The 23,502-nt window shown below is 58.0% G+C and overlaps 1 protein-coding gene across 5 annotated transcripts; it reads left to right on the top strand.

Annotated features, from left to right (window-relative positions):
• Positions 1-2,043: 2,043 nt before the first annotated feature.
• ZMIZ2 (zinc finger MIZ-type containing 2) lies at positions 2,044-18,184 on the top strand. Of its 5 annotated transcripts, none has more exons than XM_047763166.1 (19): positions 2,044-2,118; positions 8,621-8,758; positions 8,915-9,029; positions 9,297-9,499; positions 9,732-9,924; positions 10,134-10,397; positions 10,536-10,712; positions 11,362-11,439; positions 11,630-11,798; positions 12,374-12,518; positions 12,595-12,805; positions 13,424-13,529; positions 13,704-13,861; positions 14,764-14,831; positions 15,070-15,138; positions 15,408-15,652; positions 16,137-16,306; positions 16,391-16,630; positions 17,240-18,184. In XM_047763166.1, the coding sequence occupies exons 2-19, from the start codon at positions 8,709-8,711 to the stop codon at positions 17,345-17,347; spliced, it is 2,769 nt and encodes a 922-aa protein (XP_047619122.1). In that variant the 5' UTR covers positions 2,044-2,118; positions 8,621-8,708; the 3' UTR covers positions 17,348-18,184. The 5 variants fall into 5 exon arrangements, with proteins under 5 accessions (XP_047619122.1, XP_047619121.1, XP_047619119.1 ...); XM_047763165.1 differs by having other exon boundaries at positions 2,045-2,118; positions 8,624-8,758; XM_047763163.1 differs by lacking the exon at positions 2,044-2,118 and adding an exon at positions 2,304-2,459 and having other exon boundaries at positions 8,624-8,758.
• The last annotated feature ends 5,318 nt before the right edge of the window (positions 18,185-23,502 follow it).

The raw sequence follows: 23,502 nt of genomic DNA, 5'->3' as shown, positions 1-23,502 counted from the left end.
TCTGGTCTACACCACAGCCACAGCAACTTTAGATCCAAGCCGCATCTTCGACCTACACCACAGCTCATGGCAATGCCAGATCCTTAACCCACTAGCGAGGCCAGGAATCAAACCTGCATCCTCACGAATACTAGTCAGATTTGTTTCTGCTGAGCCAGGACAGAAACTCCAGGAAGACTTTTCTAACAATCCATAGAGTCAGAGATGAAAACTATTCAGAAGGGAGTGGGGAAGTTCCCATCATGACTCAGCAGAAAGGAATCCCACTAGGAACCATGAGGTTTCGGGTTCGATCCCTGGCCTCGCTTAGTGGGTTAATTATCCAGCATTGCCACGAGCTGTGGTGTAGGTCCCAGATGCGCCTTGGATCTGGCATTGCTGTGGCTGTGGCTCTGGCTGGCAGCAACAGCTCTGATTAGACCCCTAGCCTGGAAACCTCCATATGCCATGTGTGTGGCCATAGAAGGATAAAAGACAAAAAAAAAAAAAGAAAAAAGGGAGTGGGCACCAAGTCACTTCCGGGGGCACTGGGCAGGGCTTACACTTGGGAGGTAACAAGGCTGCCTGCAGAACTCAAATTTCAGACTCTGGTGTGGCCACTTCCAACCTCTTCCAGAAACCTGCTTGCAGCTCCCCCAAACTCTCCCCCTTCGTGTGGCTCTGTTCTGCAGCCAGCTCTCCAGAGAATTCTCCCTCCCATTTTCCAGTATTTCTCATCCTCTGGTCTTGCTTCATTTTTCTCCCTAACCCTCACCCTGATGGACATTGTTACCTCGTGAGTCATTTCCTTCGTTTTGTCCTTTTCACTGGAGGCAGAGAGGGCTTACGGTCGTGGTCACTGAGACAGATCAGTGTTCAGAGCCCAGACCAGTGCCTGACACACAGCAGACCCGCCCCATTTGTTTGATGAAGTACTGGTTCTCAAAAGAAACAGAGCAGAGAATTCAGACAGCCTCGAGGGAAGAAAGTTCAGCAATATTGAACATTAACTACGAGGCGTCAGTGGACAATGGACAGATGAATGGATAAGCTAAATGTGGTATACACACACAATGGAACATTATTCAGCCTTAAAGAAGAAGGAGATTCTGATACAAGCTGCAATGTGGATGAACCTTCAGGACATAAGCCTGCCACAAAAGGACAAATACTGTATGATTCCACTTCTATCGGGTCCCTAGAGGAATCAGACTCAGACAGAAAGTGGAATGGTGGGTGGGAGGAGGAATTATTGCTTAATGCCTACAGAGTGTCTGTTTTAAAAGATGAAAAAGCTATGGAGATGGATGGTGGTGATGGATGCATCTACTTAATGCCACTGAGCTGTACCTTTAAAATTGGTTAAGATGGTGGTTTTTTATGTGTGTTTTCCTACAACAAAAAACTAATTGTGGGAGTTCCTGTCATGGCTCAGCGGTCAAGAAAACCCACTAGCATCCATGAGGACCCAGGTTCGATCACTGGCCTCACTCAGTGGGCTAAGGATCCGGCGTTGTTGTGAGCTGTGGTGTAGGTCGCAGATGCGGCTCAGATCCCGCATCTCACGTTGCTGTGGCTGTGGTGTAGGCTGGCAGCTGCTTCCACCCCTGGCCTGGGAACTTCCATATGCCGCAGATGCGGCCCTAAAAAGACAAAACAAAAAACAAACAAGCAAAAAAACCCAAACAAACCTAATTGTGGGTAATCAGGAAAATGTGGTTTTCCCAGAGGAACGGTAAAAAATAGTGGAGAATAACTTGAAAGGGTGATAATAGCACCTGAAGATGCCAATTGATCAGAGAGGTTGCTTCATCTGGCTAGAACTCGAGTGACTAAGAATGTTTCAACAGGGCCGCCCTCTGGGAAGAGAGAAGAATACGAGGAAAGTGACTTGTTTGGTTCCCTGTGGTCTTTCCTACCAGACCCCTCGCAGAAGTGGCCGGATAATACCGGGTCACTCCGCACGCCCGGACTCCGCCCAGTCCCCGCCCACCGCGACCACGCCCTCCTCCAGGCCCCTCCCTCCGCCCCTCCCGGCTCCACCCTCCTTCTGGCCCCGCCCCTTCTCCTCCGCCCAGCTCCGGCGGAGAGCTAGAAGGAGGAAGCGCGGGTGACTCCGTGGACGCCGCATTCGGAAAGGTGTGGAGGGGGCGGGGAGCGCAGGTCGTCCCCGGCCCGCCCTCCCTCCCTGCCCAGCCCGCCCGGGCCGCCGCCCTGGCCTGTGCAGGCCTGAGGCCATCCCGGCCTGAGCGCCGGCTCTGGGCTCCACTGCTCTGGCCTGGGGGCGGGGCCGGCGCGCGGCGTCATGCATATGCATGAGCGGCGCGGCGGCTCCATTGTGCCCTCGGAGCGGGCGGCGGCGCGATGGCGCGGGTGGCGGCGGCCCCGGGGCAGCGGGCGGCGCTGAGGGCGGGCTGAGCGCATGGAGCAGTGCGGACCGGGGGCCACGGCGGCGAAGGGCCGGGCCGGGCCGCGCGGAGGTGAGCATGCTTGGCGGGCAGGTGCGGGCGGCGGGGGAGGCAGGTGCGGCAGGTGCGGGCGGCGGCAGGTGCGGCGTCCTCGGCCTGGCGCTGCGGCGCCTCGGCGGGGCCTCGGCGGGGCTGGAGCCGGCCCTGCAGCCCACCTGCCCTACCTGCCGCGCGTGCGTCGTGGTCCGGGCCGACTGGCTTGGTGCGCGCCGGGGCGAACCTCACCTGAGCCTTTGTTGGGGCTGGCCGGAATCCGGCCGAGCGCCGGCGGGGTCTGGGTAGAAGGCTGACTCGGGCCCTCACCCAAGCTGCCCCTCTGCCCTGGCCAGAGGGCTCACCTTCCGGGCTCCTCTGGGCCATGCGCGCCACCCGCCGAGGTATGCTCTGGGGCCGGCGACCCTGACCTTTCGGTTCCCAGCCGTGGTTTTGGTGAAGGTACCTTTTTTCAAACAGGACATACTGACACTCAGGGAGGGTGTCCTGCCCCCGGGGGTGTCTTGCCCTAGGCCTCCGCTCCTGCTTCCCGTTGGTCTGTTCCCCCTACCCGGCTGGCTATTCTGCTCCTCTAGACCTCCCCCTCCCCCGACTCGGACCTCCTCTCCCCAAACCCTGCCCCATTCTCCCCCCTCTCCTGCTTCCCCCGACCTGCTCCTCTGTATCCTGGTCCTCCTCCTCTCTTCCCGATAGTTGCAGAATATCCGTGGGGAATGTCTTTAAGTCGTTTGTATTATCTCACAAGATTTCACAGGGACATACGCAGAACATGTGACTCAATCTATAAGACAGTTGATAGGGCGAACACAGACTCACCCACCAAATCCTGTCATACTAGAATCTGAGGGCCTCCCTTGAAGAAGCTTGAGCGAGGCAGCAGGACTGAGGGAAAGAATCTCAAGTTCAGTGAGTACTGGCCTTGGGGACTTTTCACACCCCGGGGGTGATTCCAGGCTGAGAAGAGGAAGGTGAGATAATGAATGACAGGTTCAGGGCCATTCGAGAAGGACAGGTAGCATATGCCTGGGGAGAACTCCTGATCACTGGATCAGATCCCCAAAGGCAGCCACTGGTCCTGGGTCCAGGATGGGAGCCTGTGCTAACAACTTAAGGTGGCTGCACGTCCTCCCCTCTCCTCAGTCCTAGACTGGCCACCACATACCCATTTTACACATTGTAAACTGAGGACCAGAGTAGTGAAACCCTTCAGCTGTTCTCTGAAATGTCCCAGGCCCAGGCCGTTAAGAAATGCTCATTCTTTTTCAGTTGTTTTTTTTTTGGGGGGGGGGGGGTTGGCCATACTTGTGGTATTTGGAAGTTCCCAGGCCAGGGATTGAACCTGCTCTGCAATTGTGAGCTGTGCCACAGCTGCAGTAACACGGGATCCTTAACCTGCTGCGCCACGAGGGAACCTCCAAGAAATACTCATTCTTGAGCATTTGGGATGCACTCTAAAACCTAAGCCAGTCAGTGTGTGACCTACTAGGTAGAGGGGCAGGCCTTCAGCCACTTGAGCGCACGAGCTTCCACTTTGTGTCTCCTGCCCCACTTGAGCTGTCATTTCTCCCTTCTCTGAGCCTGACTCCAGGGTCAGCCAGTGTCACTGGTGCTGGGGGAACTGTGGGTTCGGTGCTGCTGTGGGAGGCAGCAAGGTCCCTGCTCTGTGACAGTGGAGTGGGGCCACCCTCCTCGGGTGTTGCAGGGTGTGCTGCTCCCGGGTGACTAGACATGGGGCACGGAAGCAGAAGGAGGTTGATCTGTGTTAGTTAATGTCTGCCTTTGGAGAGTGGGGTGCAGGTGCTCTGAGGTCCAGGGGAAGTGGGGGCCAGGTAGGGGGTTGTCTGTCGTTATTTTTTTGGAGGAAGATGTGATCTGATCCTCAGAAAGCCATGTGGCCTTCTTGACTGACCTTATGCCAGGGCATTTCTGCCAAGGTCCTGGCTTCCAGTGGGCATGGGTGTCCTGGGACCAGCCTTGCCAAGCCCAGGCTCCTTCTTAACTCTGCCTCTGAGGCCAGGAGGTGGGAGTGGGGTCATGGCACACCTCTCCCCTGGTGGGGAGTAGAGGGTCACAGGGTCCCCGACCTGGAGAGCTCAGGGCTTCTCAGGGAGGAGACTAGACTTAGTTCAGGAGTTTGGCAGGAAGTCAGGAAGTCACTGCCCCCACTCCGTAAGCGCAGAGGGAACTGGGAACGTCTGTGGTCTTGTCCGCAGCAGAGTAGTTGAGGGTGGAATTCCCCAAACCCATGTGATGTAGGAGGCAGCCCTGGGCCCCAGACCAGCAGCCTCCACAGAGGCCCCCACCCTGCACCTGCCCCGACCCCTCCTTCCCAGCTCTCCCCGGGACTCTCAAACTGCAGTCCCAGTACCAGCAGCAGCACCTGCAAGCTTGTCAGAAATGCAGGTCCTAGGCCCCGCTCAGCTTCCTAACTCCACGTGGGGCTGAGCAGTCTTGTCCCCAGCCCTCCAGATTCTGGTGTGCTGGAGCTGGAGAAGCTGCAGCTCTGAATGGACACTGCCTGCCTCAGAGCTCTGACCTGCACCAGGGGGCCTGTCTTCCTCCTGCTCTTCCCGTCCTTTTGCTTCTGGGACAGCAGAGTGGGCCCGGCCCATCCAGCCAGCTTCTGCGTGAGAAAGAATCACCCTGGGCATCTCTGTGGGGAGAGAGGGCTGCTGGCGGATGCATTTTAAATAGATGTTTACTTGGAGAGAATTACAGATTCATAAGCAGCTATGAGAAACAGCAGAGAGCCAGCTCTGTCTCCTTTACCGGCTCCCTAGTGGTAACATCTTGCAAGACTGTAGCACAGCCTCACAGGAGCTACCACCTCAGCAGCCGAGACACAGATATTTCCATCCCCACCAGCTTCCCTCCTCCCCAGGTTTAACCCCTGGCAACCAGCAGTGTTTTCATCATTTCAAGAACGTTAATATAAAGGGAAGCGTACGGGGAGCGTACAGTGCGTAACCTCTGGGGACTGGCTTTTTCCACGCAGCCTGGTTCTCTGGGGATTCCTGCAGGTTGGTGCCTGTGTCGGTAGCAGTTCCTTTTTGCGCCTCCAGGCTCACAGGTGGTTAACTCTTTACCACCGAAGGACCTCTGGGTTTCCATTCTTTGGCTTTTAGCTGTAAAGCTGCCATGAGATGTGTATGCGAACAGAGGTTTTCTCCTCTCTGAGATAAAGGTTTGGGCGTGAGGTTGCTGGGTTGTATGATAGCTGAATGCTTCATTTTATAAGAAACTGCTAAACCATTTTCCAGAGTGGCTGCACCATTTCATATCCCCACCAGCCCTGCGGAGAGATCCAGTTTCTCCTCGCCAGCGTTCGGTGGTGTCATTGTGTTTTTTTATTTTAGCCATTGTGATAGGCGTGTGGTGATACCTCAGTGTGGTTATAATTTGCATTTCTCTGATGGCCAGTGAGGTCGAACATCTTTTCACACGCTTATTTGCCATCTGTGCATCTTCTTCAGTGAAATGTCTCTTCATGTCTTTTGCCTGTTTTCTAATTTTTTTAACCTATTGCGTTTTGAGAATTCTTTCTATATTCTAGATACTAGTCCTTTATCAGCTATGTGGCTTGTAAGTAATTTCTCCCAGACTGTAGCTTGTCTTTCCCTCCTCTTAGCAGGGTCATTCTCAGAACCAATGTTTTCGATTTTTCCTTTTATGGATCATGCTTTTGGTGTCAAATCTAAAAAAGGTCTTAACGCTGCACATTTAAATCTATGACCCACTTCGAGTTAATTTCTATGTAAGATGTAAAGTTCAGGTCTTTTTCTTTTGCCCGTGGATGTCAATTGCTTCAGCACCATTCATTGAAAATGCTGTTCTTGGCGTTCCCATCGTGGTGCAATGGAAACGAATCCGACGAGAGTCCGTGAGGATGTGGGTTCAATCCCTGGCCTTGCTCAGTGAGTTAGGGATCCAGCGTTGCCATGAGCTGTGGTGTAGATCACAGATGCCGCTCGGATCCCGCCATTGCTGTGGCTGTGGTGTAGGCTGGCAGCTGTAGCTGGGATTCACCCCCTAGCCTGGGAACTTCCATATGTTGCAGGTGCGGCCCTAAAAAGCAAAAGAAAAAAAAAAAAGAAAGAAAGAAAATGCTGATCTTCCTCTAATGCATAGTTTTTGTACCTTTGCCAAAAAGCAGTTGGGTGCATGTGTATGGGTCTCTTTTGGGTTCGCTGCTCTGTTCTGTTGGTCTGTGTGTCTGTCTCTCAGTCAACACCACGGTCTGGCTTAGTCCCCCCTGTGTTCTAAGTGCTGAAAATGCTGCATGCTGCACCAGGCCCCACCAGCAGGTCTGAGGAGAGTTTCTGACTTTCTGCAGGACACCCCCTGCCCCCGCCCCGAATCTTCCACCCCAGTGTCTCCATCCTGGAGTTGGTCAGTGAGCACTGGGGACAACCAGCCTTCCCTGGCCTGGCTGGGCAGTTCTGACCCCTAGGCCTGAATCCAGGGGCCTGGAGTCCAGATGCCCTGAGCCTTCCGGAACCACCAGCCTCCTGCTTTTTCTGGCCTCTGCTTCCTGGTTGGCACCTGGTCGGGGAAGGAGAGGAGCCAGGCTCTGACTCCTCCGGGAGGGGCATTGGGAAGGAAGGGGGGAGCGGGGCCAGGTGTGAGGGGGCAAGCACACAGCTACCTCCCTCTTCCTCGTGTCTGATCAGTGGTCTTCCCTGCCAGCCCTGGCTCTGCTGCAATTCTGGGACCCTTTCCTGGGAAGCTCTTCCCCCCATGCTCTGTGGGAGGCCTTGGGCCCAAGCCGCTGTCCCCACTGTATCCCTTACCTGCTCTGGGGCCCTGGTGAGGGAGGGACTCCTCCTCCGTGTGTCTCCAGGACTGTGTGTGGAGAGGACGTGATGCAGTCCCTGCCCCTTGGGCTGCCCTGTCCATGAGGTCCCTGGTCAGTACGCGGGAATGTGAGCCTTGGAATTGGATGGGTCCTGGGGCCCCCTCTTGTTCCTGGGCCAAAGGGAGGCGCTGACTGCTGGGTGGTGGGATTGACCCACCAGAGGTGAACCTGACCAGGGGGCGGGGGCGTGTCCGCGTATCTGGCCTTGCAGTCCCGGAAAGGCACTGGTGCTCTAGGAAGGAACCTGGACACAAGGAAGGCAGAGAACCCTCACCAGCGTGCCTCTGTGGTTAGGCTGTGTGGCGGTGGGCATGGGAGGTGGCCCAGGGTGGAGGTGCCAGCACAGGCCCCAGGCCTGGGTGGCGAAGGGCTTGCTTTGGGGGTGTCAGAGGGCATTGGCAAACCTGGAGGAGCAGCTAGCCTCATTTTCTGAGACGCAAAATGGGAGAAGAGACGCATGGTCCGAGGAAGCTGCCCTTCATCCCAGCATTGGCACACAGGTTCATGAGTGTCCATTGGCCACTGCTGCTGTGTCCCCGTTGGCCCCTTGCCATGTCTGTGGGTGCCAGCCAACTTCTGGCCCTTGCGCTGTGTCTGTGTCCCTGCCTTGTTGGGAACTCACCATGGATGTCACTGCTGCAGTCTGTGGGGGTTGGATCTGCCTGTCCTGCCCACGTCCTTTCCAGGAAGCCTCACTGGCCTCAGAAGGAGGGGGTGAGCGCACATGACCCTGTAGAGAGAGCCTGGGATGGGGGCTGCCAGCCAGGGATGGACTGCTGGCCCCACACCCAGTTCCAGCAGGCGTCCCACATACCCCTCCTCCAGGCCAGGCTGGAGGATGGCTAACCTTGCAGACCCCTGGCCTCCAGAGCCTCCTCCCCATGGCGGAAAAGCCCAGACCCTGAGCAGGCGATGTCCCCTGGCTGGCCCTCCTTTTTCCTTCCTACCCCTGGCTCTGTCCTCCACCCCAGGGCCTTGGGAGGCTGTTCTGGCAGGTGGGTCCAATCGGGTTCCATGACTTTGTGGAAATCCAGGCCTTTGGGGGAACAGAGAAAGTGCTTCAGATCAGAAAGCCTGCTTCCAGACCATCCCGGAGTCCTGGAGGCAGGGCGTGGCCAGAAAGCGTTAATGCTGGCTTCCAGGCTGAGTTTGAGGGGTGGGGAGGGCAGAGGTTTGCCAGGATGGGCAGTGCAGGGTGGGGCCGATGCCAGGCTGCCCTGCCCTCCCCTCCATCAGTTGGTGTTGGGGCTCCCTCTGCCCTGTGCCCTCCTGACCAGGGTCTGCCCTGCTGCCTCTCTGCTGACTTCCTTCCCTCCTGTCTCAGCAGCCAGAGCAGCTGAGTCCCACATAAGCACCGGCGAGGGCCGCTTCCTGCCACGCACAGACCCGGCCTTTGGGCTGCTCCCAAGCCCATGAACCCCATGAACCCCATGAAACCTGCCCTGCCCCCCACGCCACATGGGTGAGTGGGGACCCCTGCTGCCCTCTCCTCTCAGCCCCAGGGCATAGGTGGGTGGGAGGCGGGACCCAGCTGCTCCCCACTCTTGGTTCTTCCCGGGCGGGGTTCTCGGCACCTGCGGTCTCCTGACCCGGCCTCCCCACCTGCCTCTCTGTGCAGTGATGGTCCATTCGCTTATGAGGCGGTGCCTTGGCAACAGAGTGCCACTCAGCCAGCAGGATCGCTGTCTGTGGTCACGACCGTGTGGGGAGTCGGCAACACGGCACAGAGCCAGGTGAGTCCGCACCCAGGCCCCACCCCTGAGAGCCACCTCCGAGCTCGGGGATGTGGCGCCAGGGCTTCCAGAGTGTCCCGCATCCTCAGAGATTAGCTCTTCAGGCATGGCCTGGACCCCCTCCTCCTTCCGCCTTCACCTGCTCACCACACCCGTCACGCCTGTCCCCCCCCACCCAGCACCCCCTCTCCTGTCCGGCTCTGCAGAACCACCCTGTGCTGCAAGTTGTTTCAGTGGTTCCCTTTAGTGATTCTTGCTTCTTTGCAGGTTTTAGGGAACCCCATGGGCCCCGCAGGGAGCCCCCCTGGCAGCTCCATGATGCCTGGCGTGGCAGGTGGCAGCTCCGCCCTGAACTCCCCGCAGTGCCTCGGACAACAGGCGTTTGGCGAGGGTGGTGCCAGCAAGGGCTACGTGCAGCAAGGGGTGTACGGACGAGGGGGCTACCCCGGGGCCCCCAGCTTCACCACTGGGTAAGCAGGACCCGCTCCCCCAACAGGGGTTCTGGGAGCCCTCTGGGGGCGATGCTCCTAGCTTGGTGGGCACTTGGGAAGTGGGCAGTACCGATTCGTGTCTCTGCTGCTCCTGCTGGCTCACACCGCCAACGAGGGAGTGTCTGGGAGACTGGCACTCCCCATAGGTGCCAGGTGCCCCCCAGGAGATGGCAAGGAAGCCCTTCTGAGCCGAGCCCTCTGTCTCTTACAGGTATGCAGGTGGCCCTGGGGGGCCGGGGGGCCTGGGCCTCCCCTCTCACGCCGCTCGGCCCTCCACCGACTTCACCCAGGCGGCAGCAGCTGCTGCTGTGGCTGCTGCCGCCGCCACGGCCACAGCCACGGCCACAGCCACGGTGGCTGCCCTCCAGGAGAAACAGAGCCAGGAGCTGAGCCAGTACGGAGCGGTGAGGCCCGGTGGCAGCTCCTGCGCGGGCCCGTGCGTGCTGGGCCGGAAGGCAGGGGCTAGTCAGACAGCCAGGGTGCAGGGCTTGGGGCCTGCAGGGCGATGGGTGGGGATGAGCAGGCCGCTGAGGGGCCGGGGCGAGGGGCAGGTCTGGGGCCGGCACCCACAGTGGTGGGCAAGGCCTAGACGGTTCTTCTCTTCTCTTCCTAGATGGGGGCTGGACAGTCTTTTAACAGCCAGTTCCTGCAGCATGGTGGACCCCGGGGGCCCAGTGTCCCCAGCAGCATGAACCCTGCTGGCGTGGGAGGGCTGATGGGCCCCTCCGGCATGAGCCCCATGGGCCTGAACCCCACCCGGGCAGCGGGCATGGCGCCCCTGTATGCGGGGCAACGCCTTCCCCAGCACGGGTACCCTGGGCCCCCCCAGGCCCAGCCACTGCCTCGACAGGGCATCAAGAGAGCCTACTCCAGTGAGGTGAGAGCCTCCCTCGCCCCAGCGGCCTCACGTGGGGAAGAACCAGCTGTGCCTGGCAGGGTGGGCCCCACTGTCCCTGCCCAGGAACTGGCTTCCCCGACACCTGTTCTCCTGGGCATTTTGCCTCTTTCCTTTCAGGTCTGTCCCGGGCAGCAGTACCTGCCAGGAGGCCAGTACGCACCTGGCACCACCCAGTATGCAGCTGGGGCCGGGCAGCCCCCCGCCCCCTCCGCCTACCCCGGGCACAGGCTGCCCCTGCAGCAGGGCGCGGGCCAGTCCCTGTCCAGCTCCGGCCCCGTAGGACTGCACTACAAGGTAGGGCTGGCTCCTCTGGGGCTTCTGCTGGCCCCATGCCAAGCGCTGGGCTGGCTGGGGAGTGGGCCTGTGTGATTGGGGGACAAAGCAGCCGGGAGCTTCCCAGGGGTCCTGACCAGTTAGGGCAGCTCCCAGGAGGGGGGGGTCCTGGTCTGAAAGGACCCTCTGTGAGATTTGTATGTCTCAGTGGACTTGGTGTGGGGAGCAGCGGGCAGGCACCCAAGCCACTTGAATGTCCTTTAGAGAAAAATGTCCCCATTCCCTCTGGTTGCTGCAGAGAAACTCAGTGAGGGGACCAGTCAGAGGGGTCAGGAGCACCTGAGGGGAGGGGCTTGAGCGATAGGGGTGCCACTGGCGGGGGGAGAAGGGGTGTACCCGTGTCCTTGCAGTCTCGTCGTGACTCTCCCGGAAACCCCTCCGATGTGTGGGCTCAGCTCTTTTTCTGTAGCGGTAATTCTTAAAATTGTGAAATCAGTATGTGCTCCCTACAGATTATTTGGAAAAATACAAAATGTGCTAAGAAAATAAAGGCTAGCACTCTGGGTGTGCGCTGGGCTCACTGTCCCCAGCCTTCTCCTAGGGTCGAGTCCAGGGGCCTGGCTCAGGGGCAGGCCGCAGCCCCAGGCACGCGCGGTCTTCTCTCCCGCAGCCGGCAGAACAGTTCAACGGGCAGGGTGCCAGCTTCAACGGGGGGAGCGTCGGCTACAGCCAGCCTGGCCTGAGTGGGGTATGGGCGGCCCGGCAGATGGGCCAATGGGCGGGAGGCACACAGGGTGGGCACGTGGACAGAGGGCGCCCAGGCAGGCACCCCGGGGCCTACCCCCTGCCCGTTTCCGGCCTGACTGTTCCCAGCGGGAGTTCCAAGCATTAATTCCACCCCATACTGTTCCACCTTGACTGTTTGCTCGACCCCACAGCCCGCTCGTTCCATCCCTGGCTACCCCAGCTCCCCACTACCAGGGAGCCCCACGCCGCCTATGACCCCCAGCAGCAGCGTCCCCTACATGTCCACCAGCCAGGAGGTCAAGTCTCCCTTCCTGCCTGACCTCAAGCCCACCGTGAGCAGCTTGCACCCGTCACCCCCTGGTAAGTGTCATCTGCTCTCAGCACAGGTGGGCAGGGCTCCGGAGAGTCCTGCAGGGAACTTGGGGGGTGGGGGAGCCCCTCACTTTTATCTTCTCTTAATGGACCTTTTTGCAAAACCAAATTCCAAGTATGGATCTTCTCTCTAGAAAAAGAGCCACGCGGACAGAATTTTGTGTATAATTTCAAGGGCCTTACTACGGGCCCCCTGAAGCCCCCTCCTGGTTAAGGACAACTGCTTTCTGAGAGACCACTCAGCAGCAGTTGGGGTCCTAACCCTGGTTGAGCACTAGGGGGATGGCAGGTGGCCCACACACACCTCTGAAGGCACCAGAAGCCATGGGTAGGGATCACTGACTGGGCAGCTGAGACAGGACGGGGTGGAGGGACGCCAAGATTCTGCTCCTTTTGGAGGTGAAGGCCAAGCCCAGGTTCCCGGGAGAGATGCCACCCAGGCCCATGGAAGCGGGGTGCGTGCTCCCCTCGCCACGGTCCCTGCAATGGGGATGGGGCAGCCTGTCCGGCCAGGTGGCATCTGGCGCAGACGGCCCGTTCACACCAGCGTGGCCCGCTTCCAGGCAGTGGCCCCTGTGACGAGCTGCGGCTGACCTTCCCCGTGCGGGATGGGGTGGTCCTGGAGCCCTTCCGCCTGCAGCACAACCTGGCCGTGAGCAACCACGCCTTCCAGCTCCGCGACTCCGTCTATAAGACCCTGATGCTGAGGTGAGCGGGCGCCCGCCCCCAGCTCGCAGCCCCTCGTGCCGCCCTCTCGCTCTCAGCATCCGTCCTCCCCCCGCAGGCCTGACCTGGAGCTGCAGTTCAAGTGCTACCACCACGAGGACCGACAGATGAACACCAACTGGCCGGCCTCCGTGCAGGTCAGCGTCAACGCCACCCCGCTCACCATCGAGCGCGGCGACAACAAGACCTCCCACAAGCCCCTCTACCTGAAGCACGTGTGCCAGCCCGGCCGCAACACCATCCAGATCACCGTCACGGCCTGCTGCTGCGTGAGTGCCTTCGCAGGCCGGGGTGGGGGCTTCACGGCTGTCCTTCCCACCCCGGCCCTTGAAGGAAGGGGCCCCGGTTATAAACGGCCTCGCTGCTCTTTGGTTCGGTTCCCTAACTAGATTCGGCGCTCATGTAAATTACATAAGAGAAACGAGCTGAGCCTGTGTCTTTCCTGGAGGAAGCTCGTGGAGTCTCGAGTCCCCAGCTGACCCTGAATCCTTGCTAAGGAGTCACCTGGGTTCCAGCAGGCTCTGAGATCCAGGACTAGAAGAGGCAGGATGTGCTTAGATGGGCAGCACAGAGCAGCCTGGCTGGGAGGGAGGGATGCTGTAGGCAGGGCAGCCCCCATGCAATGCTGTGGGCTTAGGATGGCTTCACGTGGAGCCAGCGCAGATCACAGTGGGGTGCTGTAGGCAGGGCGCATTCAGGGGCCTCTCGAATCGATGGAGAGGCTGTGGTGCAGACACGTGGTGGGCTTTACATGTAGGCATGGACGTGGTCCCCTGGGCTCCTGGGGGAGGGGCAGCAGGTGGCCTGCCTGAGTTAGGGAGGAGGGACTGGGCCTGCGCTGCTCCTCCCTGGGCCACGTCCCGCTGACTGGGTTCCCCCCATTGCAGTCCCACCTCTTCGTGCTGCAGCTGGTGCACCGGCCGTCTGTCCGCTCCGTGCTGCAGGGTCTCCTCAAGAAGCGCCTCCTGCCGGCTGAGCACTGCATCACCAAGAGTGAGTGGCTCTTGCCCTCCTTGCCCCCCGCCCCCAGCAGCCAGCCCGCACCCGAGCAGCGGCCACTGCTGCGTGCATCCCGTCCCCGTGTCCCTCAGGGCTGTCTCCGCTCGGGCAGGGGCTCCGCCCAGCCCCTGGCTTTGCTCAGGTCCCCCTTTGCCCTGTCCATGGCAGTAAAGCGGAACTTCAGCAGTGGCACCATCCCCGGCACCCCTGGGCCCAACGGAGAGGATGGGGTGGAGCAGACGGCCATCAAGGTGTCCCTCAAGTGCCCCATCACCTTCCGCAGGATCCAGCTCCCTGCCCGAGGTCACGACTGTCGCCACATACAGGTGTGTGGTCACTGCAGAGCTTTGCCAAAACCTCTGCCGCATTTAACCGATTTCAGCGGACATGGCCTCTGAGCACCTCAGCTGAGGGGTGACGGGCCAGGCCAGCCAGTAGGCAGGTGACGGTGGCCTGGCTCCCCTGCTCTCTCCCCTCAGACTGGGATTTTGTTTCTTCTCATATTACTCTACATGTAACATTCATTTCCCCACTTGGACCTGACTCGGATTTCTCAGGCGTCAGGGATGCAGGGCGCCGGCCACTCCCTGCCCCGCCCCCAGGAGCAGCGCCTTAGTTTCTGTCTCTGTGGAAACACACTCTGCGTGCACACAGGTCCCTGCACACGCACTCCCCACCCCACCTGCTTCGGGTTACATGAGCAGTACATTCTTTTTTCTTTTTTTTTTTATTTTATTTTATTTATTTATTTATTTATTGGTCTTTTTGCTATTTCTTGGGCTGCTCCTGCGGCATATGGAGGTTCCCAGGCTAGGGGTCAAATCGGAGCTGTAGCCGCCGGCCTACGCCAGAGACACAGCAACGCAGGATCTGAGCCGCGTCTGCAACCTACACCACAGCTCACGGCAACGCCAGATCGCTAACCCACTGAGCAAGGGCAGGGATCGAACCCGCAACCTCATGGTTCCTAGTCGGATTCGTTAACCACTGCGCCACGACGGGAACTCCAGCAGTACATTCTTACTGCACCTTTCCAACCGAGCCTTGGAGGTCAGCTGTCAGCACAGCTGCCTGACTCTTGCTTTGGCTGCGTGGCAGTCCAGGCCCCGTGAGGGCTGCAGAGGCTGTCTGCAGTCTCGGGAAAGCCTGGCCCCCCTGCCCTCTCAATCATGCGAGCGCCCAGAGCCCACCTGCCCCCAGGACGAAACATCTCTCCCCTTCTCTGCAGTGCTTCGACCTAGAGTCCTATCTGCAGCTCAACTGTGAGCGAGGGACCTGGAGGTGCCCCGTGTGCAAGTGAGTCTGTCAGAGGTGGTCCCCCTGGCTCTGGGGGTGGCACAGGCGTTTCCTTCCAACAGCACCAAGAAATGCCCAGGCCAGGTGTGGGAGTCCCAGCATGGGGGAGGAAGGAAGGGGCAGCTCGAGGCAGCGACCTCGCACAGGGTCATGGCACACTGGGAGCTGGGCAGGGACAGCTGTGCCCAGGATGAGGTTGGGCCAGGCCTCTGAGCCGTGTCCCCTTTGTTTTCCACAGCAAGACGGCGTTGCTGGAGGGCCTGGAGGTGGACCAGTACATGCTGGGCATCCTCATTTACATTCAGAAGTAAGTCTTCTTTCCCTCCCCCCGCCACCGTCCTGTGGTCAACAGAGCGCCACCCTGGCACGGGGAGGCCCCCTTGCTGATCCACATGGAGCAGGCTCGACTCCAGGCCGTGGATGGGATCCACATCCGGCCTAGGCCCGCACCCCTCAGGGCACGTGGAACGTGCTGGGTGCCCCTGAGCATTTGAGTGGAAGGTCTGCCTAGAAACGACCCAGGGCCGGGAGGGGCAGCCGGGCAGGGGGTGACTAGCCCTGCCTGTCCCTGCCCAGCTCTGACCACGAGGAGATCACCATCGACCCGACGTGCAGCTGGAAGCCGGTGCCTGTGAAGCCTGACGTGCACGTCAAGGAGGAGCCGGACGGGCCGGTGCTGAAGCGCTGCCGCACCGTGAGCCCTGCCCACGTGCTCATGCCCAGCGTGATGGAGATGATCGCTGCCCTGGGCCCCGGTGCCGCTCCCTTCGCCCCCCTGCAGCCCCCCTCAGCCCCGGCCCCTGGCGACTACCCCAGCCAGGGTGAGTATGGGGACTCGGCCTAGGAACAGATGGCCCTGGGCAAGGGATCCGTGCCCCCACCCAGCCTGCCGCCTGTGAAGGGGCCACTACGTGGGCCACGAGCCCGGGGGCCTTGTTGGGGCCCTGGCGGCAGAGGCGCAGCCTCAGCTGAGCCAGTGGGGACGGGCAGCAGGGCCTCTAGCTGCCGCTGAGCCCACCTCCCCAGCGGTTTGGAACAAAGGTCTGTCTGCTGGCACACGGCGGTGGACTGGCTCCATCTGACCCTGGGGGTGGGGACGTCCCTTTCCTGTCCCTTCTCAGCCTCCTTGGCAGTGTCATGGGCCAGTTCCCCCAGCAGCAAAGAGAAGAAATGCCCTTTTCTGAAAGAAAAGTCCGTTGTTACCTGGGTGAGCGCTGTGAGTCCCGCTGGGGCTGCCGGCCTGCCCTCCTGGAGCTCTGCCGGCTCGGGCCCCCGCCCTCACCCAGGACCTGACTCTCCTCTCAGGTTCCAGCTTCCTGGGACCCGGGACCTTCCCTGACTCCTTCCCGCCCACCACACCCAGCACCCCAACCCTCACTGAGTTCACCCCGGGGCCACCCCCCGTCTCCTATCAATCCGACATTCCCAGCAGCCTCCTGACGTCAGAGAAGTCCGCCCCCTGCCTCCCAGGCCAGGTCAGTGCCAAGTGGAGGGGCTGAGGAGCCATCCCCCCAGGGAGCCCTGGCACCGTTTTCCTAGGTCCTTCTCTCCTTCCTCAGATGGCACCAGCGGGTCACCTGGACCCAGCCCATAACCCCGGGCCGCCGGGGCTGCACGCCCCCAACCTCGGAGGCCCCCCAGGGCCTCAGCTGCAGCATCCGAATCCTCCGCCAGCATCCCGGCAGCCCTTGGGTCCAGTGAGCTCGGGGCCCATTGGCGAGCTGGCCTTCAGTGCTGCCACAGGCATGATGGGGCCCCCCATGTCTGGGGCGGGGGAGGCCCCGGAACCGGCCCTGGACGTGAGTACTGGGAGCCAGGGCTGGGGGTGGCTTATCTCTTGTCCCCTGAATCCTCATAGGAGGGAGGACACTGACACCTCAGGGAGAGTGTCTGGTATCCAGGGCACCTGTGGAGTGACTCTGTCCATGCACCTGGCCCTCTGGGGCACACGCAGAGTCCCCGAGAAGATTTGGCTTGTAGCTGACGACACCAGCCTCACCAGATCTGATTAGACCTGTGTGACTCACAGGTGGCCTATGTGCGAGTCAGAATCAGTGCATGAGAGACAGGTGACCAGGCCTCAGCCATGATAAATGAACACGAAATTCAGCATGAGAAACAGAAGGGCTCAAAGCAGAAAATCCCAGGGATTGGGGTCTGTTCACACGAGGGGCCCCACATGGTCCTGTCTGTCCCATGTTGTCCTCGGACAGCTTGTCATGAGTGATTCCTGGTCACAGAGCAGTCTCTTGCAGGAAGAGCTCCCTGTGCGGAGCCGACGGAGGCGCCCCAGTGCCGCCTGTGTGTGGGAGGAGGGGTGCCCCACATCCCTGCTGGGCCTGGGGACCTGGCTGGGCTCGGTGGAAGGTCTGAGGCCAGAGGTGCTGACAGACTTGTTTTGTCCTCAGCTGCTCCCAGAACTGACCAACCCCGATGAGCTGCTCTCCTACCTGGGCCCACCTGACCTCCCCACAAACAGCAACGATGACCTGCTCTCTCTCTTTGAGAACAACTGATCTGCCCACCTGGCTGGCGAGGACACGCCCACAGATGGCACACACCCTTCTCTCTAGCCCAGCCCCACCTGACACCAGCGGCCCTCCCAACGCGTACACCTGACGCCTGGCCCCGAGGCAGGAGGGGACCCCCGGGGCAGCGGCACTCTCTGGACCAGTTTGCAGCTGCAGAACTGTGTGTGCTGAGAAGCGCAGCCCTGGCCCCGTCCCTGCCCTGACCCCATCCACACCGGGCTCATGCCTGTCGGCCCCACCTGGTCCATGCACACCTGCCACCCCTGACCTGTCAACCTTGCTCCAGGGCTCCCCACCCCTGCCTGCTCCCACTGGCCTGCATCTTGTCCGGTGTTGACCTTTCTGTTTCAGTGACCCCTTGGCCCCGGGCTGGCGAGGAGTGGGGCTACTCTGTCCTGGGGCCTGATCACTCCCAGCCCGCTGTGTAGGGTGGGGGCAGGGGCTCTTAAGCACAACCATGTACATAGTGAAGAAACACTAATAGACGTAGGGTGGCTGGTCCCTCTGTGCTGCCAGGGTCTCCTGGGGCTCCTGCCCTCACCCATGTGCAGACAGGGGTGGGGGAGACAGGGGCAGCAAAAGCTTCCTCCTGCTGGAGGAGGGGCACCGACTCAGCCCCATGTACAGATGCTCCAGCAGCCTCTTCCCCCAAGTTCCCCTTTTCCGTGAAAGTGAAGAATTGGTCCGACTGTGTTTTTTAAAACCACCTCCTGTGTCCGCCCTGGGGCTACACCAGGTGGAGGAGTAGGAGGCACCACACCTGTGCAGGGCCCAGCTGTGTCCCACGTCTGCCCATCTCGATTAAAGGACTCCCTCGTGGTGGGCCTGGCCAATCCCTCCTTCCTGCTCCACCTGCGTCCTGACCTGGGCGGGGCTCCCTGTTTCAAGCCAAGGTCTAGCTCTTCCTGCCCGTGGTAAATTTCCTTGTCCCTGGAATTTTCCACGTTGGCTTTGGCTGGAGAGCTTTTTTGTGAAGTGTCACCAGGGCTGGGAGACACATCTGCCACCACATCACTTTGCGTGGGCTTGCCTAGGGCAGGGAGCCAGCTGTGGGGCCAAGGGCCTTGGGAGGGTTGGGACTGAAGGCCTGACCAGCTCAGCATTAATTTCATCTGTGTCGTAACTACCCAAGTGACCCCACTTTGTGGCCCTGAGGGCCCTCCTGTTCATCAGAAGGGGCTTAAGGAAGATGGGGGAACCCCCCCCCCAGATCTGCCTCATGTGGCACTGAAAGTGATGGGGGGACGTGTCCAGTGTGGGTGGGCTCCAAGTTGCCCGCTGACATTCTGGAACCCCAGATGTGGGCCTTCCCGGCCTTCTGCAGCCTCCTCTCCAGCGTTTCTGGCCAGAGGAAAAGAAGTGGAGAAAAATTTAGGGATGGCACTGCCCGTGCTGCTGGGAGCAAAGAGGCAGGCTCCAGGGTTGGCCTAGAAACCCAGCCCAGGAGTGAGCAGTCCGGCGAGGTCAAGAGCAGTCCCAGCATGAAGTGTCACCAGGGCTGGGAGACACATCTGCCACCACATCACTTTGCGTGGGCTTGCCTAGGGCAGGGAGCCAGCTGTGGGGCCAAGGGCCTTGGGAGGGTTGGGACTGAAGGCCTGACCAGCTCAGCATTAATTCATCTGTGTCGTAACTACCCAAGTGACCCCACTTTGTGGCCCTGAGGGCCCTCCTGTGGGCGTGAGGGGTTCCTTCTAGGAGGCTGTGTCATTGTGTGGTCTCACTTTGGCCTGCTCCATTCTGGACGCTGGGTGGAGTGGGGAGAAGGGGATGAGCTAGAGCCTGTGAGCCACTCAACTCCGCCCACAGAGGAGTAGGGAAAGTTGTGACGCGTGACGGCTGCAATATCAGGGCCCTGATGCTACTTTGCCCTCAAACTGAGGTAAAAGCGAAATATGGAAATTGGTGTAATGTGATGCCATTTTTTATAAAGTACTACACCCAGTAATGCTGGGTTTCTTTCACACGCAGGTGACAGTACTGAGTGAAAGCAAGGTGGTCAACCCAGTGGCCACGACGCACCCCGTGGGGATGGCCCCAGGGTGCCTCGGGGGAGAATGGTGGTGTCAATGGCATTCTGACCCCAGAGAAGAGCAGTGGCTTCATAGGTTTTCACTGTACGCTTCATATGTTACATGTTCTCACGTTCTTACCAAATTGGCAACTTAAAGCCATCTAGACCTAACAGGCATAGAACACTCCACCCAAGAGCAGAACATATGTTCTTTTCAAGTGCATGTGACACTCTCCAGAAGAGACCACATGTTAGGCCACAAAGCAAGTCTCAATAAAAGTCTCAAAAAATTTGAAATACAAAGTACCGGAGTTCCCGTCGTGGCGCAGTGGTTAACGAATCCGACCAGGAACCATGAGGTTGCGGGTTCGGTCCCTGCCCTTGCTCAGTGGGTTAATGATCCGGCGTTGCCGTGAGCTGTGTAGGTTGCAGATGCGGCTCGGATCCCGCATTGCTGTGGGCTCTGGTGTAAGTCAGTGGCTGCAGCTCCAATTGGACCCCTGGCCTGGGAACCTCCATATGCCGCGGGAGCGTCCCAAGAAATAGCAACAACAACAACAACAAAATACAAAGTACCTTCTCTGACCCCAGTGGAATGAAGCTAGATGACAGAAGGGAGCTGGAAAACACCAATACGTGTTGTTTATTCTTTAACAGGCCAGAGAAGAAATCACAAATGAAATGACAAGATTAAAAAAGAAGCCACACACACCAAAATTTAAGGAGCAGTGAAAGGAGTGTGAAAGCAGGAAATGTATAGTGGGAAATGTCCACATTTGAAAAGGGAACTCCCGCCTGCGAACCGCCATATGCTGCAGGTGCAGCCCTAGAAAAGACAAAACGGGAACTCCCAGAAGTTAACCATTGTGGCTCAGCCGGTTAGGAACCTGACTAGTATCCATGAGGATAGGAGTCAATCCCTTCCCTCGCTCAGTAGGTTAAGGATCCAGTGTTGTCATGAGCTATGGTGTAGGCCAGCAGCTTCAGCTCTGATTCCACCCCTAGTCTGGGGACTTACATATGCCATGGCTGTGGCCCTAAAAAGACAAAAACAAACAAATCCAAAGCTAGTAAATGAATGAAATTAGAAAACAGGGAGACAATAGAGTAGGAACATGAGCAAAAAATTGTTCCTTTGAAAAGCAACAGAATGAACAAACCTTCAGGAGCTGCCACTGTGTTCTGCGAGTGCTGGGACCCAGGTTTGATCTCCAGCTCAGCACGGTGGGTTAAGGATCTGATGTTGCTGCAGCTGCAGCATAAGTCACAACTGTGGCTCAGATCGGATCCCTGTGGGGCGGCCAAAAAAAGGCAAAATATCTGACACCTTTAAATCGGCTGAAGGGAAAGACACAAATTACTCAAATCTGAAATAAAACGCAGGAAATTACTACTGAGCTTCCCTTAAAGGAATGATGAGAGGATACACGAACAGTTGTGCACCAACAAATGAGATAACTTCGATGAAAAGGGCTAATGCCTAAAAAGTATATGTGTTACCAAAACTGTCCTGGGAAGAAATAGAAGGTATGAATAGACCTATGAGTAAGGAGAATGAATTAGTCATCACCCCCCCAAACACACACACACCCCGACACAGAAAAGGTCAGGACCAGATGGCTTCCTTGGTAAATCCTCACAAACACGTAAAAAGGATGGTCCCGGTCCTTCTCACACTCTTGTGAACACTGAAGAGGAGAGAATATTCCCTGAGTGTCTCTTCAAGGCAGCTTCCTTCATCAAGTCCATTTTTTTTCTTTTTAGGGCCGCACCTGTGGCATATGGAGGTTCCCAGGCTAGGGGTTTGAATTGGAGCTACAGCTTCCAGCCTCCACCACAGCCACAGCAACGCCAGATCCAAGCCGCGTCTGCAACCTACACCACAGCTCACAGTGACTCCGGATCTTTAACCCACTGAGCGAGGCCAGGGATGGAACCTGAAACCTCATGGTTCCTGTTCGGATTCCTTTCCCCTGTGCCATGATGGGGACTCCGTTTCTCATAGTTTTAATCCTAGTTCGGGCTTTGGCTAAATTACCCCTTCCCCAGGGAGCCCTTGGGTCCCAGAATAAATCGGGCGGGGTCCTTTGGCTGTGGCCACAGGTCACCTTGTGAATTGCTTTGGTGGTTCCCATCATGGGTGATCAAATACAGACAATTAAATAGTTTATCAATGTCACACAATTAAATAGTTTGCAAAGTTAAAAAATAGTACAGTGACCATCTACACAACTTTGGATTCACCAACTGTCAATGTCTTGCCACCATACGTTACTGTTCCCTCTTGCTCTTTCCATGTATCTGTATCTTTAAGGCACACACTTGCTTTTTTTATTGCCAACTTTGGACAATAAATTGCAGACAAACACTCATCTCTAAATGATTCAGTCCACATCTTGGAAAAACAAGAATGCTCTCTTATATAAACACATGGCCATTATCACACCTAAGAAAACAAACACTAATTCCATAGCATCAACTATTATATTCAAATGTCCCATTTGTCCTAAAATGCCTTTTATCACTTTTTTTTCAATCCAGGATTCAATCAAGTTGCATTTTTGCAACTGGTTATTTTATCTCTTTAGTTTCATTTCATCTAGAATGGTCCTTAGCTTTTTTTCCCCCTGACATTAAAAGAAAATCGGGGGAGTGGGGTGAGTGTTATGGATGAAGAATGTCACCTGCCATAGCTGTAAATAAAGGATGTGGAGGCCATCAAGCCATCAGTCTCAGCAGCTGCCCCTTAAGAGTGCCCCCTGAGGGGATTCAGGATGGAGAAGAGCAGGCTTCTGGCCCTAGATGGGTAAGGTGCCCATCAAAGGGATAAGTTCAGGAGTTCCCTTTGTGGCACAGTGGAAAGGAACCTGACTAGGAACCATGAGGTTGCAGGTTCGACCCCTGGCCTTGCTCAGGCGTTGTCATGACCTGTGGTGTAGGTCGGCAGCTGTAGCTCCAATTTAACCCCTGGCCTGGGAACCTCCATATGCCATTCGTATGGCCCTAAAAAGCAAAAAAAAAAAAAACAAAAAACAAAAACAAAAAGGATAATTTCAGTGAGCTCAGACTCTTTCATCTTCCCATACATAGAGATAGCACTAAATTGATTAACTTGAATATTCGTGTGTCCTTTAATTACCAGGAACATTTTGATGTTCCTGACACCCTGGTTTTTGCTGCAAAACTCCTAGGTACCCTGGCTCCTCCCTTTTCTCAGTCAGCAATGCCTGGGCTCTAAGCTGTGTTCAGGAAGAGGGCGTGGTCTGGACGGCCCTCGCCAGGGCCCCCACCCCTCCCCACTGCCCACAGGCTCCTGCAGGCATCTTCTCTACTCAGTCTGCAAAGGTCCCCTGCTAAAGACGGTGCCCTGCAGGGTTGCTCTAGAAGGGTCAGCAGGTGTCCAGGGAGCATTTGCTGGCTCGCTTAGGGAAGCGTTTGGCCATCTACTTCCATGATGGATGGCAGAGCAAGACCTGGGCAGAGTGGCCCTGCCCTTTAGCTGGCCTCCTGGCCCCAGGAGGAGCAGCTCCCTTCCCAGCCCCACTGCAGCTCCTCATGGCCCACTTCCGGTGGCGGGACAAGGGCTGATTGTGAGGCGGGCCGCCTCCTCTGAGCTGCTCTTCCTTCCTGCAGCTGGATGTGGAAGGCGCTCAGGACTCGACCATGGGGTGGAGGGTGATGGGTTGAGCAGGAAGGGGCAGCTTGGCCCCTGCGAAGGCCAGCCTGGACTGGCCCACCCACTCCACTGTGGTCAAGAGATGTCCACGTGGCTCGAGTGGCTCGAGCGGGCGTTGAGTGGTGTTTTCTGTCTGTAGCCAAAACTCTTGACGGAAACCGCTCAGGACCACGGAGCCCAAGGTCTCTGGCGGCTGGGGTCTGCTCTTTCTGCCCCCACCCTCTCTGCAGACGCCCAAGTAAGAGTCAGTGGTGGAGCTGCAATCACCGCCCCCCCCCCCCAAGAGGACAGTGTCACTGTCCTCTTGATGTTCTGGCAATGTGAGTGGGAGACTTTAGTAAATACATACTCATGATTAAAAAAATAAAACACCAGAGCAACAGGAACGTCCCTTCACTGCTGGTGTGAATGCAGCTACTTTGGAAGAGAGTTGGGTGGTTTCTGACAAAA

Source organism: Phacochoerus africanus, chromosome 16 (assembly GCF_016906955.1).
Source record: "Phacochoerus africanus isolate WHEZ1 chromosome 16, ROS_Pafr_v1, whole genome shotgun sequence".
In the NCBI taxonomy this organism is placed as follows: Eukaryota; Metazoa; Chordata; class Mammalia; order Artiodactyla; family Suidae; genus Phacochoerus; species Phacochoerus africanus.
Note: the sequence above shows the minus strand (reverse complement) of the source record. Positions and strands in the feature narration are given on the sequence as shown.

Bases quoted from the DNA above. Each gene is read 5' to 3' on its own strand.
- ZMIZ2 (XM_047763166.1), top strand. From the start codon at position 8,709: ATGAACCCCATGAACCCCATGAAACCTGCCCTGCCCCCCACGCCACAT. The intron at 9,030-9,296 runs GTGAGTCCGCAC...GCTTCTTTGCAG, and splicing joins GCAACACGGCACAGAGCCAG to GTTTTAGGGAACCCCATGGG. The intron at 13,862-14,763 runs GTGTGTGGTCAC...CCTTCTCTGCAG, and splicing joins ACGACTGTCGCCACATACAG to TGCTTCGACCTAGAGTCCTA.